The following is a 17128-nucleotide window of genomic DNA, read 5'->3' on the forward strand; positions in this document are numbered from 1 at the left end:
TTCCAAAATGATCCCCATTGCATTCAGTTGAGTAACAGAATTGTTTCAATAGCTTTTAATAGCTATTTTAATAGCTGACATGAGTAAGACATCAGGATAAAACTATATCTTATTTCATTTTGTTTCAAAATTTTAGTATTGTATTAATTAAATATTATATAATTATATTGGTTTAGGAACATGATTTTTTAATTTTTTAATAAAATTAGAAGATAGCATTTATAATGATATTTTATCTTTTTTATTAGAGAATCGGTTTTTTTAAGCTGCATTTTTTGTCAACGTGACAACTTTTTAAGCTGTCACATTTCAATGGACTGAAATCTCTCTCTCAAAATATATAGAAGTGTTAAGCAATCAAATATTTTCTCAATCACGATATAAGTATTATATTATGAATGGAATATGTTAATTTTACTAATCAAGTTGCATGTATAGTACATCCTGGTTCTCAACGCCTTAACGCAGTTCCTTATTTAATATCTTATCTCAGATAACGCGCGTGACTACTCGTACGTTAATTTGTTCAGCGAGGAGAAACGTTCTCTTACGCTTCATACACGAGTATGTAAGAGGCGAGGGATTTGTGGACTGGTTTGGTCCGACTAGGAGGAATGCAGCGGATGCGTTTTCGCTTGATTCTGATAAGCAATCGCGAGATCCATTAGGACCAACGCGGTTCGCGATTGCACCGGCGATTGTGTTACAAACGACGCCACAAACACTGTAATTCTACCGGAACGGGGAATTTACATTGCCGAGTTGTTGCATTTATATCGGGCGTTCTCTGATCGTTATATGCTAAGTGAATTTTTTGCGGCTGTAACCGCAATATTTATTCTCCGTGCATCCGGAAGTTTAATCATATATATGCGCAAATATAGATATATACAAAGATTGCATATATAGTCCTCCGTTGGCGGCAATGTGAAATTTTCATTCTCAACGTGAGTCTTTGAAATTTAATGTTGATTTTTGTATTATTTCGGATCATAAAAATTTGAAAAATTCTTACATATTTGTGAAGACTTTAAGAACGGGGTTTTATTAGCATGTAGAAAATTTAGATGATAAACTTTAAATTTAGAAGATAAACTTAGATTTAACGTTCGAAGAATTTTTATCCCTCTGCTAGCAGTGTTAGACTTTAAAGACACAATCAATTTTTTTATTGTAAATTCTGGCAAATAAATTTAAATGTATAAAAAGTAAAAATACTAAATTATAAATATTAATCAGGCTCTCAAAATTAAAAAATACAATAAAATATATGGACAATAAGAACATATACACAACGCGGAAATCGTTGCGCAAATTTCTATATAATTAACAAATAATGTCTACATAGGATATAAATGTATAATAATTGTAATCTGTACCATCTTATTTGAACGTTTCGGTTTTGACAAAAATCTCGTAATAATGTTGGAATTCAAACTCTATGTGAGGATGAACATTTTCCTATTTTCTTTCCCTATTTATTGGGAATAATCGTAATTTGACACCTATGAATTTGCTGATGATGGATTTGAAGAAAAATCGAAACGTTCAAATAAGATGGTACAAATAATTATTATACATTTATCCTATGTAGACATTATTTGTTAATTATATAGAAATTTGCACACCAATTTCCGCGTTGTGTATATGCTCTTATTGTCCATGTATTTTATTATATTTTGTATAAAAAGTAAATAAAATACAATCCAATTACTATACTAGTAAAACTTTGTTGTTAAAGTTTCTACTACAAGTATGAAAGAATTTTTTATTTTACACACACACATATATATATATATATATATATATATATATATATATATATATATATATATAGAGTAGTGTAATTCATCGTCGACGAGCTACGATACGCTAAAGTTGAGCAATGGCAATGTCCAAATTATCTCTTCTTTTTTTATACTTTCAATGTTCAAGAAAAGAGATAATATATCTCATGATTTAAGAGTGACGATAAATGAATTTTCTACCAAGCAACGATACCTGTAGATCGACTGTCCGTCAATGTGTTAATCACCTCTTCGTGTATATCTATTTTCACTTCAGTACCTTCGTTACGTAAAGCTGAAGGTGAGTGATCGTTCGTTATCATGTCACTTGAGAACATTCCGACGAGGCGAAAAATTGACGCCACCGAAGGGAGAGGATCTCGCTGTCCTTACGACATTATGCACGTTTAAAACGTGCGTATACACGTCGCCATCGCGTCGGTTGCGGAGGAAGAAATCTGAGGGAAAGGGCGAGCGATCGCAAAGAGGCAAACAGCAGGAGAGTTTCAGGTGGCCATTTAAGGCTCGGACATTTCGTTCTGTCACCGTGTTCCGTGTTCACCGTCGTGCGACGTCGCAAGGAGGCCACCTACGCGCCAGTGAGGTCGTCTCTTTACCCTCGCGACTGCATTGTCTTATAAACGGCCACCGTTTCTCATGATAAGCAGAGTAAAACGAAACTAGACGTGCTCTTTTTCTCGTGAAGCGCGCACCTTCACCACCGAGTTATAATCCTTTCGCTTTCTACTGCGACTCCTCGAATCCTGTTTTTAAGAGAGACAGATCCTTTGATTACTTTATTGAAGATTGCGAAAAGTTTTTTTAATTATCTGATCGTAATTATCGTCGACATAAATCAATCACTGATCACATTTATGTTCACGCGTGTTTGAAAAATTTTTTTTTATTTTGAAATATCATTTTACTACTTACTGTTGTTTTAAATTACACTAAAATATTTATTTTTTTTTTTTTATATAGTTTAATATGGAAAACGTTTTTAACGAAATTGTATTTTAAAGGTATGATTATAGAATGATTACAATTTATCTCATTATTGTTACTAATATTTATTACCAACATTATCATTCATTTCTCTACAATCTCCATTAACTCTCTCGTATGTCTAGAGTTACAGAAAATAGTAATACGATTTTATTGTCTGTACACAAAACTTCGACTATAATCCGATAATTCCCTCGGCAACGTTCACCGCGATTGCGAAATATCGCATGTCGCAAGGGAAAGTGCGTCACCGTGTAAAAATGGAATCTCGTGTTACACGATTTCGACCACGTTGCTCTTCTTTCTCTACTCGCATTAACGCGTGTCTCTCTCTCTTCCTGTGTGCGATTTGTAGAAATTGTATCTTACTTCCTTGCAGCAGCGGATCCTTTACGTGGGCGAACGAGACCGTGCGTGGGTGCACCCTAAGAGAGTGTATAACGACATTGTCGCACGGTTAACATGCTTTGATCTGGGCGCTATTCGTATGAAGTCTTGATAAATGGATTTTTATGGAATCTACCGTTTCCGTTGTTCAGTAGTCTTCTTGTAAAACCAGACATTTATTTACGGAGTATTCCAGATTTTCTTCAATAATTTAATTTGTCCGTAAATTAATTTGTCTTCTCTAATTAATTTAGATTTGATTAATTCTACCTTTTAAAAATTGATTGCTTACTTTAGGCACATTTTTTTTGATTATTTCAATTGAATGTCTTAATATTCAAACTGAAAATTCTATTAAAGCGAACTCCGCTTGATATTTGAATTTAATTGAAAATTTATTAATTACATTTGACATATCTAAAATTATTAATTCTCATGTAATTATAATTTTAATATTGCTATATATTCAATAGACATTAGCATTCAGTTTGATAACGCAGACTACGTGATGTGATCTTAAAGTATAATCGTACAAAAGTAGCCAACGTTTTCTGTTCCATTTTCAATCTGTTGTCATCCATATTGCATGATCTTATCGTATTTGCGCATTCAGTTTCTTTCGCGATCATTCATGATGATCGTCGATTAATATGTATGCGAACCGTAATCTTCATTACTTCGACACCGCCGTTACTTGGATGCGTGGGAGTGCACCGTTACGATACGTAAAACATAAAACGCATGCACAGTCGAATACGCTGGTTTACAGGGTCGCGACCTCGACTATGAACGGACTCCAACTTTTTTCTACAGTTGTATATACACGGAACTTGCCGCAATAGTTGTAGATCTGACGATAAGGAAAAGATAAATTAATTAGCTGTTTATCTCTTCACATTATATGGTATCACCTAATAAGGTATCGCCTCGTAGGTTTTTCTGAAATCTGTCTTCTCGGCACTGAGCAAACGAAAGAACTCCCGTTTAAGTCAATGAGTGGGCGGACTTCCGTGATTTCACTTCGATTCAGTAAACTGTCGAATTCAATATCCGTTTCGTAAGTGCTAACTGTACAAGTACTTTCGATACGTTGCGTTGCATGGGAATGACGAGCGCAGAAGGGTCAACAGCATCGAGTATACGTCAACAATTTCGAGAGCCACTCGAGTTCTCACGTACCGATTCAACAGAAGTCTCATATCGCAACAGCTGCTGTGTGTGTGTGTGTGTGAAACTCTCAAAATGGTTTCTCTATCTTGCAGAGAGTGTGTTACTTTAATAATTCCTCCTGCCTGAGAGGATATATATTCCCGTTTCGGGAAACAAATGAAAATAAATGCGACGTGTAGACTCGCAGGCAATGCGAATGAAATTCTTGCTTTATTACACGGGCTGTGCCACATTCATTTTCCATTCCGTGAAGCGGCTCGTTCGTTATGTCTTACCTTTCGCGGATACGTTGAAACAGTACATCGATTTTTCCACGCCTCCGCTCGAGGACCGCCGGCGTTGTGTGAGTTATACATTTTGGAGAATGTTTAAGTCATGACGTTGGCGCTCCCATTGTCGCGTATCAGTTGCATACTGTTGCGGTGATAAATAATTTTTGTATGAACGCAAAAGAGCACGCTGTGCCGCGTACCGCGAGAGGTCTTTGTACCACCAACTACTGCGGTTCGCGTACATTTAACGCGCAAGACAGATGTTGCACGACAAAAGCACGGTTGCTTCCATATTACATATTGCAGTCATAAATAATACATACTGTACGCGATATCATGCAGATGTCCTTTGGTGGATGGTACTTATCACATTTACTACGTCGGTCCATCTTCATAATTTGACTCGGTCTTTACACTTTTGCCTTAAAAAATTGTTCACTTCTGTGTGAGTTTTAAATAAAAAATAACTTAAGATTACATAATCCTGTGATTAATTTTTTAATTAAAATTTTGTCAAAGCAAAAGCTAATTCGTGAAATTTGATGAAAAAAATCTTGCTATATCATTGAATTCGTACATGGAAAAAATGGTTTTTGCTGAGGCAAAACATTTAATTATGATACAGATCTGAAAATAATTTCGTTGGATCATCAAAATAATTATCTATTCTTAGTGTAAAAACATTCTAGCAACTGATTTGAGTGTTCTGCATAATTATTATACTGATAGTCAACAAAAATATTGTCAGATTTGTATTTAGCTAAATTTTTAGTTTCAACAAAACCATTTTTTCTGTATTTAATTTGATTCGTGTAAAAAATCTGTATCTTCAATCACCGTATATGTTAAGTATCATTAGAAATGGTGAAGATATTTCGTAACGGAGCTTATAATGCACTATAGATTTACGAGAAAGTTATCGACAGGTATCGTATTCGTGGTATCTCACGATATTTTATCATCCGATCAAGATGCCATCGATCTCTCTAGTCTCGCAGCATTTTTTCTTGTGCATCAAGAGGCGACTTCGGCACTTCGTACCGAGAAGTCTCTATCGTAAAGGCCACCGCAGTTTCTAGTACGATTTAACATGCGTGACGCGGCTGTGTGCAAACGCGTGCAGCAAATGTGCGGCTTGCATATATACGAGTGATTGATTTATCGCATCTCAGACTCGCGCACGAACCCTCCCTTCTCTTATCTGCGGCATTATCTTATAAATTAAAAAGAAAAAAGATTAGACTTTTTTTTCATAAGTGCGTCCATTTCTCAGTTGTGCACCCGAGGCACTGAAGATCACACGTACTATTTATCGCTTCTTTTGTTTTGCGAGATACTTCGTCTTCCACAAAGGAAAATGGTATAAGAACAATTGTGTGAATGCGAGCAAAAGTGTAGCTGGTGATAAATCAGACTTTAACATCTTCATGCTTTGCACGAGTAAAGAAATTCGCTAACGGTTACTTTTCTACTGTTTCAGAATGGCGAGAGACTTTTCATAGGAGCACCAGGCAGTTATTACTGGCAAGGTGAGATCCTTTACTAAATTTTCGTCTAATCTATTAAGATAACACCTGTATATCTTAGGACGTATGTGAGCCGGCCGAAAATCTGTCTTTTAAGTTAACGTAGACGTGTATTTATTATTTTTCTTTTTTTTAATCAAAATTATCTGATCCACGGGGTGATGCGACTGAACGAGAACGGAGGAGCGGATGTCGATTAGCGATTAGAGAGAAAGAGAGAGATTAGAGAGAAAAAGAGAAAGAAAGAAAGAGCGTGCGACTTCTAGATCTTACTAATAATTCAGAGGGGAATTTCCTTTAACAAATTGCAGGTCAAATATACTCGATCGCCGCCGCCATGAGGTTGAAGTTCGTGGCGACGATGTTAATCACCGAAGCCGAAGCATCAGGTATCGCGAACACTTGAAGGCGTTCCCCGTAATTAAAGTACTGTCCACCCTTACCCTGTCGCACCCCCCCCAACCCTCTCATTTCTAATAAGCTACCATTCTCTCGTATTGACGACTTCTTACTTGCCAAATTAACAACGTGTTGCTTGTCGGCTTTTTCCGAGAGTGCGAAAACTGAAGTGAAAGCCGGCAGTAATAATTTGCATTAATCGCAGGAAATCGTCCTCGGAGGCAGGTATCAAGTAACATGAGAGTATTTTCCACCCTCTTTGTACTTGCTTGGCAGTAACTCTAATCATTTATCCTTATGCTTAATGTATTACACTTGTTATTAATTATATAATCGAAATCAATAAATATAGTATAACTATGCTTATTATAATCCGAAAATATATAAATAGTTTTATTAATTTGTATATAATTTGGGTGATTTACAGTCGTATGATTGATATTTTATGTTATTTACTTACTTTATGTTATTAAGTTAAATAAAATTAAAACTTTTATATAAATTATATAAATTAAAAGCTGTTTTTATGTCTCATTTTTCTGATAAATTAAAAAATTAATTATAATTGTGACGATGTACACTATTGTTTCTTTTTAATTACTGCCAAATAAGTGGTGGGTGATCATTTCTAACAGGTGCGGGCCCGCTTCTTACAGCTTCAGCAAGCTACAGATGCAGCAAGAGCCGTGGTAATACGGATCCAACTAGAAAGCTATAATATCCTTAATCGGCTCGAGAGTTTGCGCCAACGTTGCTAAATAGTGACGATCGCTTGATATTAATAGCGAGAACAAATGCTAGATTAATAATAGAAGAGCTTGTTATTCCTATGTTTATATAGTAATGTTATTTTCACAAAATCTTATAAAATTAAATACGCATACATATATGGATGTGTGTATATATATATATACATACATGTTCCTGATATATGTATATTAATTCTTTTGAAAGTTAATTAATATTTTAAAGAATAATTTATTTTAAAGAAAAATTTTAGCTTGTTATAGCTAATTATTAAATGTCAAATTGTTCTTTATCCGATGAAAATCAAATTCAAATCGATCAATTTACATTTCGCTGCAATAAAAGATTTTGTGAAGCTTTTTGTGCGAGCTATTTCCTGACTGCAGCAAAGGCCGACAGCCTTTCAGAGACCTTTGACTAAAGCTGTGATCATAAAAACACTCGCATTCCCGTCACTTCCTAGGATATCTCTTATTAATGTCGTGGAATCGTTTTGTAGGACAAGCGTTTTCGCAACCCTTGAATAGCCGATCGAGAATCATGTTCACCAAAGAAGGTCCTGCGAAGGAGGACGATAGTTACATGGGTTACTCCGTCGCGACAGGAGATTTTGTTGGAAACGGAGATAGTGGTACCGCGGTTGGCGTCCCGCGCGGTTCCGATCTTCTGGGCAAGGTGTGTAGAAGAGTATTGTATTACAGGTTGAAATCTGAAGACAACATGACGTACAAAAAAGTATGACGATTAATATGAGGAAAGGAGAAAGAAAGGAAGAAAAAAATCGCAATATTAAAATGTTAAGAAAATTCATACTAAATGCAAGGATTTTGATAAACGCGAGGAATATTGCATGTAAGATAAATTCAGTCAAATGCAAATACTTACTCATAGTAACATTTAATGAATCTTTCTGACACTAAGAAATGAAAAGTGATACATTGTATATTTCCTACGTATTTAAATATTGAGTTGCAATAAGAACATATCGCATGAAATTTAAGTCGATAAGATCCACATTTTCAAAACCGAGATGAAATTTGCACGAGCAATATGTCTCATTATTGCAAACGTAGGCTGACGTGAAAATATGATCGTAGGTCTTACTTTTTACATCGAATATGACGAATCCTCGAAATCTTACTGGCGAACAAATGGGCGCTTATTTCGGTTACGCAGTAGCTGCCGGCGATATAGATGGGGATGGGTTGGATGACCTGATAGTCGGTGCACCCATGTATACAGTCCCAGATAATCCGGAAATGACCATCGAAACTGGAAGAATTTACGTTATCTATCAGGGTGATGGTGTGGAAAAGTTCCGCAAATTCGACACAAGGTAATGAAGCTTCACGAGTTTTAAAGAATAAGAGAGAATAGAGGGGATGTAATATATTATATATTATACATACTATATTTACAAATATATATATATTTAGAGAAAATTCGTCCGTAAAACGGATATCTCTGCTGGTCCCAAGTTCATTAACTCCGACCCGAAGGGTTAAATGAGCCCTGTGTCACGCAAGTTCGTTGAACCGCGGCGATAAAGCTTATCGTTATCCAGGGACGGCGAAAGCAACCGCGGACGTTTCGGTTTGTCGCTGGCCTCTCTGGGGGACATCGATCGTGACGGTTACGGTGACTTCGTCGTCGGCGCGCCCTATGCTGGTCCAAACGGTCGCGGTACCGTCTACATTTATCATGGTTCACGGACCGGAGTACTGGAAAAGTATTCCCAAGTAATCCACGCAGAGGACCTGGACAATCCGGTGCAGACCTTCGGATTCTCTGTAGCCGGTGGCCTTGACCTCGATGGCAATGTTTATCCAGACTTAGTAGTCGGTGCATACGAGTCGGGAGCAGCAATGTTTTTCAGGTTGTTATCAATTATCCTTATTCAAATTCTCTCGATGTCTTCTGGATGTAGAGAATGTTTTTAAATTGTACTAGTTTTGAAGTTAAACTTTGTACATTCTGCAGATCACGACCGGTAATCAAGATGGACTCGTATGTGTCCTTCGACTCCGAATCCAAGTTGATTTCCTTAGACAATAGGAACTGCACACTTTCAGACAACAACAGAGTCACGTGTTTTCCACTTAGAGCTTGCTTCAAGTATACAGGGGAGGGTGTTCTTGTGAGGCACAATTTCAACATACAGTATGTACTCGACGTAAAGAAGACAAAGAATCCGAGACTGTTCTTCTTAGAGTTGGAGAACAAAAACACGATGAATCACACAATCTCGGTAGAACGCGATCGCCAGTTCTGTCGCACAGTCCAGGTAGGTAGACAGTTGACTTCTGAAATATTCTATATTTCTTGTTTTAAAATTACAACTTTGGCGTCGTTTTTTAAAGGTCTACGTGATTCCTAATATTCGTGACAAACTAACGTCGTTGGATGCCGAGATGCGCATGAGTCTGGAGGAAGAACGGATTCCTGACAATCGCCATCGTGATCCTAGAATGCCATTGAGACCAGTTCTCGGCGCGACAACCTCCAGGAAGGATACTCTCTCTATCAGAAAGAATTGCGGATCCGATAACATTTGTATACCCGATTTACAACTCAAAGTGAGACCCAACGTTGGCAGATACTTGTTAGGATCTGGTAAAAGGCTTGAACTCGAAGTCTTAGTTGAAAACGCAGGCGAAGATGCATTCGAGGCAACATATAATCTGCAATTACCGGCCGGTATCGATTACATCAAAATCGAACGTATAGAAACCCTAGAAATTCCTGTTCACTGTTCTGCGCCCAAACAATCGAACAATAATACTTTACGTTGTGATATCGGAAATCCACTGCCGCAGAGAAAGCTGGTGAAATTTAAGGTGTTACTTCAGCCTGTGACGTCTCACGGCATGAAACCTATCTACGAGTTTAATATGCATGTTAATTCTACGAATCCTGAAGATCTCAATACTATCTATGATAACAAAGAGTACTTGTCACTGCCGATCTGGATAGAGACAGATTTACGCGTCGACGGTGAGAGCAAGCCCAAGGATCTGTATTATAACCCTGACAATTACACTGCCGCAAATATTACAACGGAGCTCGAATTGGGGCCAGCGGTGACGCATAATTATACCATTCGCAATCAAGGTCCATCGGATATCGTCGAAGCAGAAGCGTTCCTTGTATGGCCTGCGCAGACTTTATCTGGAAAGACACTGATGTATTTATTGGAGCAACCGGAGACTGCGGGTCCGATCGCTTGCGAATCTGCGAATGCAAATTATCTCAGTTTGAAGGTATGTATAAAATTAAAAATTATTTTTTTATATTTCATAATATATGTATATACAATAATGTAAATCATAATAATACATTATAGTTGGATCAGCGCAAAAGAGTGCACTTGAATTATCCTGATTACTCCGGCGTAATCTTAGATGAATCGCAGTCAGGCAGAACAATCAATGTTCAAAGAGGCTTTGAGATTGATCGTAACAAAGTGAATCAGAAGGAAGAAGCCGAGATTAGTAGTGGCGATAGTTCGAATATTCAGAAATCACGACACTCCTCCTCTTCTTCATCATCGTCTTCTTCCTCTTCTTCTAGTATTACCGAGACTAGGAGGATTCAGCTAAACCCAACGGGAGAAAAACCCGAAGTACTCACTACAACGTATACGCACAATTCTTCTGGAACTAACTCGATCGATAGCAGTAACTTATCTAATAATCGCGGCGGCGTTGTTTTTCACACGGAATCAAGCGGTAATTACGGTTCCACTACTTTAGGTGGAGGGTTCCGTGAATCTGAAGAAGGATCCTTTGGTTCGAGATTGCCCGATCTCGAACAGTCCTATGGAACACGTACGAACCAATCTGTTAGGGTAGAAAACCGTTGGAAAGAGAGCGATGAAGCGCCAGGACACACGATTTCACCTTCAGGAAGATACGATTCAATTATTACAGAAAGCGAAAGGAGATACCAGGAACTATTGAAACAGCAGGAGGACGCTCGTCTGCGTCAGGAGGAGGAGACTCGACAAAGGAAGCTTCAGGAAGAGCTTCGTCTGCGACAGGAGGAGGAGACTCGACAGAGGAAAGTTCAAGAGGAGCAAGAACGTAACTTTGCCCTACAACGTCATCGAGAAGAGTTAGAGCGACGTCAGCAGGAAGAGGAACGAAGAGAGGAATGGCGAAGAGAAGAAGAAGAACGACGAAGACAACAAGAGGAAAGACGCCTGCAGGAAGAGAGAGAACATAGCTATGACGCGGAAAGACGCTATGGAGCGACTACGGGTGGGCATCCATCTACGGAAGATGATTTCATCACTGGCGACCGCGAAGAGACAATCGGAAGTCGAGAATTTAATTTGCACAATGTCAGCTCCACGCAAGAATTGAACCGAATCTTTGGCACATTGTCGAAGGATGCAGCTGGTTATCAAGTATATAGTAGACAGGGACAACAGTATGTACAGTTCAAGGCAAGATTCAGAACATCTGCTGATAGGAAGGAGTATATAGAGTTCCAGGACGGTTCTATGTTTCCTCTTCAAGATCGTTATGGTAGTCAAAGTTACATCTCGGAATCCACAGAACCTCGTGACAGTCGATTCCTAAGAATAGAAGGTCAGCTATTTATTGCTCCGGATAGTAAAGGTTACATTGTGTTGAAAGATGGCCGAAGATTTCCTCTTCAGGGTTCTTTCACGCACACAGAGGAAAGAACGTACACTTTACATGGTTCGCATGATGACTATTTAGGTAGCAATGCTGATAATCAAGGTCAGGGAACTTACAGTCAATCTTGGCGTGAGGAATCATCCAGTGCAGCTTCGGATGGAGGTTACGAAAGCAGATATAATACTCGTACACATGAAGAGAAACGAACGGAAGAGAAAACGAGCAATACCAGAGTCTACGGAAGAAACCGTGATCGGTTTAACGATGAGTTTCCCACTGACAGACCCGATTTTCCAAGCTCGCGATATAGACGCGAGAGCGACATGATCGATATCGAGGAGTTCAAGAAATTCGAATGGCTTCACAGACATCGACGAGATCTCGACGAGACGGACGATCCGTCAGATGCAACTACGTTCCAAGATGATGATTATTACCAGGAAAACGATCCCGAATTACAGATACCAGTACGACCGTGCGATTCAGCAAAGTGCGTTATGTTGCGATGCGTATTAGGTCCATTGAAGAAAGATCAAGAAGTATGGATTAGTGCGAGGTATCGCGTGGATGCTAGGACTTTGAAGGAAGTAGCTCTTGAAGAGAAAGTGAAAGTGTCAACGAAGTTGGTGGCGCGTGTCACGAAGCAACCATTCATTGGTACACCTGCTGAACAGGTCATTAGAAGCGATGAAGTTATGACGAATATCGAACCTAGCGCGTCGCCTTCTGCTCCGGATATGATTCCAATATGGGTGGTAGTTCTATCGGCCTGCGCGGGAATGATTATCCTCTTGCTACTCATTTATTTGCTTTATAAGGTAAGTCTAAAGACGAATGTAATGTAGAAAAGTTACAAATATATATTTTTCCCAAATGTTTTGCAATGAAAAAAACTACGAATGATTAAATATTATTAATAATATAAAAAAGTTGTTATTATGAAACGCTGATCAAAAGTTTCCTTAAACAAAACTATAAAAAATGAACTTGAGATTTTGCTCTAACGTCATTTTAAAATTACTATTTTGAAATCGCGCGCGCGCGAACTGAAAAATATTTTTATCTAAGTACTAAACTGTTCATTTTTTAGTAACTATACTTTATACTTTTATGCACAGAATAATGAGACGAATCAACTGATGTAAAGAAAATACAAAGTTTGCAAGTATGCATATTGCAAATTGTATTTTTTTAAAACAACTATATATGTTTTCTTTACATCAATCAATTCATTTCATTATTCCGTGCAAAAAAATATTAAGATACAATTGTCAAAAAATGAATAATTTATTAGATAAAGATATTTTTTAGTTCATTTAGATAAAAAAATAGCAACTTTCAAATGTCCATTTTTTATGGTTTTGCCTAAAAAAATTTTTGATCAGAATAATCTGCAAAATGTCACAGTTTCAGTCAATTCAACTGAAACCACTTTTTCATGTGATTAATGCGGAATCCCTTGTTTGGTTCATTATATAGATTGATTCATGTCTTTGATATTGATAATGATTGAGATCAAGATGGATTAATGATAATCAACTTTATTTATCATTTAGTGTGGTTTCTTCAAGAGGAACAGACCTTCCGACGCTCCAGAGAGACAACCGCTAAATCGAAACGGCCACTTCCAACAAGGCGAGGATCATTAAAGGAAGATTACCATTCTATTAAAAGTTTCGATTTTCTGGCTATACTAAATTGAATCGTAAACGAGTTAAAATTTTGACTGCGTAGTAGAACCATGAAAAACGCTTTAGTTCGAATAATCGAGGGAACACGCGTTGCATGGATTTTTGCTTGGTATTGTCTGCGAACATAGTTTCGACTTTTACCGAATATCTTGTTAGCGTTCAACAGTGCCTTAATCCGCGTCTAGGTAAGACGAGATTTGTCAAGGTACACAGAAACGTTGGTTTTGGATGAGTGACGATTGATTCGTCACTCGTATACTGCCGTCGAATACTCCTTCCAGCTCCTGCAGCTCGACCACGCAAGTTTCTAGTCAGGAGACGTTCTTCTTTTTTTTTTTATTATTATTACTTGTAATTACTTAAGCTGCGCGTACAGTCAGCAGATACGAACGAATATTTCGACATTCTTCGATGAATCGTATCTTTGTGTATATAAGTAATATATGTATAATGTTATTTTTTATACCGTTATTCGCGGTAAAATGCCTTGATCGTGCCTCGTCGCTTCCGCTGTCTTTTTACAATAGAGTACAAGTAATTATTTTTTTATCCGCGTTTAGTTGGCACGAACTTTAAAAACGATTTCATATCTCACCGGTGATTAGAATTTAGCGGAATGTATTCAGTACTGAAAGCATCATCGATAACATCATCTCTTCTTCAAGGCCCCTTTCACACGAGTAGTTATATAGCCGAATATTGTGTCTTACATTTTATTGAACATGTCGTAAAAAATTCTTCAATCTTATACATGTTTTTTGCAATTTCATACTTTTAGATAATGTTTTATTAGCAATATATCGAATTTAGACTATGTGAAAGGGGTCTAATCTTCCTGAAGAGCGATTTTTAAGTCGCGTGGGACTTTATAATTATTTATTAAATTTTTATATTATATACATAATACTGTAACGTATGCTTGAGCGCTGTAACAATAGCGTGATGTATCGTCACGCGTGCAAGGTGAATGTGTGTGTACAATCTGTAAATTATTAATTTACGTTACTAAAATTGTCCACGAAAAGTGGTTTAACGCAATAATGTTTTAATTAGAAAGGATTTATATCTTTCTAGTGTAATAGAAAGCTAGAACTGATTTGTACATATAACGTTAAGGTATAATATTAAAAAAAAAAAAAATATATATATATATATATATATATACATATAATGAAATTAACTATTTTGCGCATACTGCTAATTTCTCCCCTAATAAGTCTGTGGCGATCGTGACAAAGAGACTCTGAATAGGTTCTTTGGCACGAAGAATAGACACGTATGACTCTCTTTGTCAAGATGACCACAGTATAGTGGTCAGTCTCAGTGTTGTTATTTATTATATATGATAAAAATAACGAGAGAAAGGAAAATATTGTAGCATAGAATTGCATCAAATTATGATCGGCGAGCAACGCATGTTCGTCTTACAATTAGTTCAAAGTGTCTCTTATCGGAAACATAGTGACCTTTTATGTAATATATTAATTCACAAATTCAATTTTTTTATCGCTAGAAAAATCAGATTTTTATTCAGTCACTACCTCTCGATAATAGCAAATCACCGAGAGTATTTTTATCATGCCACTCGAAATTAGTTAAAACTGTACCATATATTTGTAGATACATATTTGAAAAGTCACTACATTTTTGATAAGAGATACTTTAAACTAATTGGAAGACGAAACGCATGCACGTTGCCTGTTGATCGTTCGTGATAATTTAGTGCAATTCGTATCAATGCTACAATATTTTCTTTTTTTTCGTTAATCTCATCGTCACATAGATAACAGCATAATAGACAACAGCACCGAGACCATACTGTATTTTTTTAATATTACAAGAGATCTCTGTATTTGTACTTTTCATAATACTTTTCACAAATAAGCTTCGTCTTCTGTATTCGACTAATTTTCAAAAAGAAAAATTACATTGGATGAATTTGTACAATCATTTATTGTAAAATTACAATGACGTAACAGTGTTAGCATAAAACATATATTTGTTTAACGGTCAATGTATATACTGTGACTGTGCTATTTACTGATCGCATTGATCGTTGAAATCAATTATAAGTTATACCGTAAAAATTATAAGAAAATTCTTTCGGATATAAAAAAATATATTCATTAATCTCGAGTTTTTTTTTAAATATTTTGGACAGTATCCTTCATATTCTTTTATTGGTAAAATGTATATAAAAATAATTTATAATGCACACAGTTGTGTCAGTTTGTAAAATATATTACCATTTTCGTGAATAGATTTTTTCCGCATTTTAAGAACCTTCCATGCAAATAGATTAGTATGACAATCAGTTTAAAAAACGACATTGAATAACAGTTATCATGACTGCAAATGTGACTTGTATTTGCGCAAATGTGAAGGCGACTGTGTGTGATCGAGGAAACTAAAATCCATGAAATATTTATAAAAAAAATTCGCATCTGAAATTCGGCTTTGCAAAATCGTACAAAAGTTGCTGCACTAAAAAAATACGTTGTATAAAAGAAAACTGTGAGCTATTATATACTTAAAAGTACATAATTCAATTATTGCTATTATGCTATAACTATTTACGTCTATATTTGACAATTGTTTGATGGATCGAGACGGAATACGTTCACTTTGGGATACAAATGGATATGAATGGAATTAGACTGGCAAGGAGATAGCACGGAATCAAATGAGAAATTATCGTTCATTCAAAAGGAGGATTAAATGTACTAATAATATCAAAACAGCAGATAATATTTTTAAAACGTTTTTTAAATGTTTATTTAACATAAAAATATTTAATAAATATTTAAAAATATTTTTTTAATATTGTGCTGATTAAGAATGTAAAGAAATTAGAAAATGAGTCTTAGTTTCTGAGAATTGCAATTAAAATTGGGATCTGCTATGTTAAGTATTAGAAACTTAGTATTAGAATTTGCTGCATAAACAGGAAAGCTGACAGCGCTGAAGCGCACATATTATGTTTTTTCGTCCATGACCATCGCGACCGACGAAGTGTGAATTTACCAAGAGTACTAACTTTTTAAAAATATATTTAGATAATATATATTTTACAATTATATTTTACAATTTAATAAATTTTTGTTAGTCTTTTAAGTAGACATCACACACATTCATATGTGTGTATGTGTATATATATTTGTAATTTCAGCCACACTGCTTTCTTGTTTGCCAATCTAAGATTCTACTTAGCTATAGCTAATCGAATTCCCAACTTCAATTGCAATTTTCTCAGAAATTTTTTTTCATCTTAATTTCTTTACATTTTGATACACTCAATCCGCCCTTTCGAATAAATTATAATTATTTATAAATTATAATTATTTACTATCATTTCAATTTATATTTCACATTTCGATCGTACCATCTCCTTGTGAATATTATATTCGGGCAGTGCGAGATCGTTACTGCTCCTCAAAACGCCAATATGTCAGACAGTATATACAAATTCGTATTATGCTTAATTCTATTTAAAATCAT

At 36.2% G+C, this 17128-nt stretch overlaps 1 protein-coding gene across 2 annotated transcripts in view; it reads left to right on the plus strand.

Moving 5' to 3' along the window:
- Nucleotides 1-15564, plus strand: part of if (integrin subunit alpha inflated) — a 76083-nt gene extending 60519 nt beyond the window's left edge. The window contains exons 6-14 of one of the 2 annotated variants that reach the window (XM_011065374.2): nt 6102-6150; nt 6459-6536; nt 7793-7968; nt 8391-8629; nt 8858-9169; nt 9274-9577; nt 9654-10553; nt 10637-12757; nt 13496-15564. In XM_011065374.2, the coding sequence (XP_011063676.2) occupies nt 6102-6150; nt 6459-6536; nt 7793-7968; nt 8391-8629; nt 8858-9169; nt 9274-9577; nt 9654-10553; nt 10637-12757; nt 13496-13588 (4272 nt within the window). In that variant the 3' untranslated portion in view covers nt 13589-15564. The remainder of the gene's footprint in view (nt 1-6101; nt 6151-6458; nt 6537-7792; nt 7969-8390; nt 8630-8857; nt 9170-9273; nt 9578-9653; nt 10554-10636; nt 12758-13495) is intronic. The other variant, XM_087414122.1, reaches the window with a different exon arrangement.
- The last annotated feature ends 1564 nt before the right edge of the window (nt 15565-17128 follow it).

Source organism: Acromyrmex echinatior, chromosome 15 (genome assembly GCF_024713525.1).
Source record: "Acromyrmex echinatior isolate Ae372 chromosome 15, ASM2471352v2, whole genome shotgun sequence".
NCBI lineage: Eukaryota > Metazoa > Arthropoda > Insecta > Hymenoptera > Formicidae > Acromyrmex > Acromyrmex echinatior.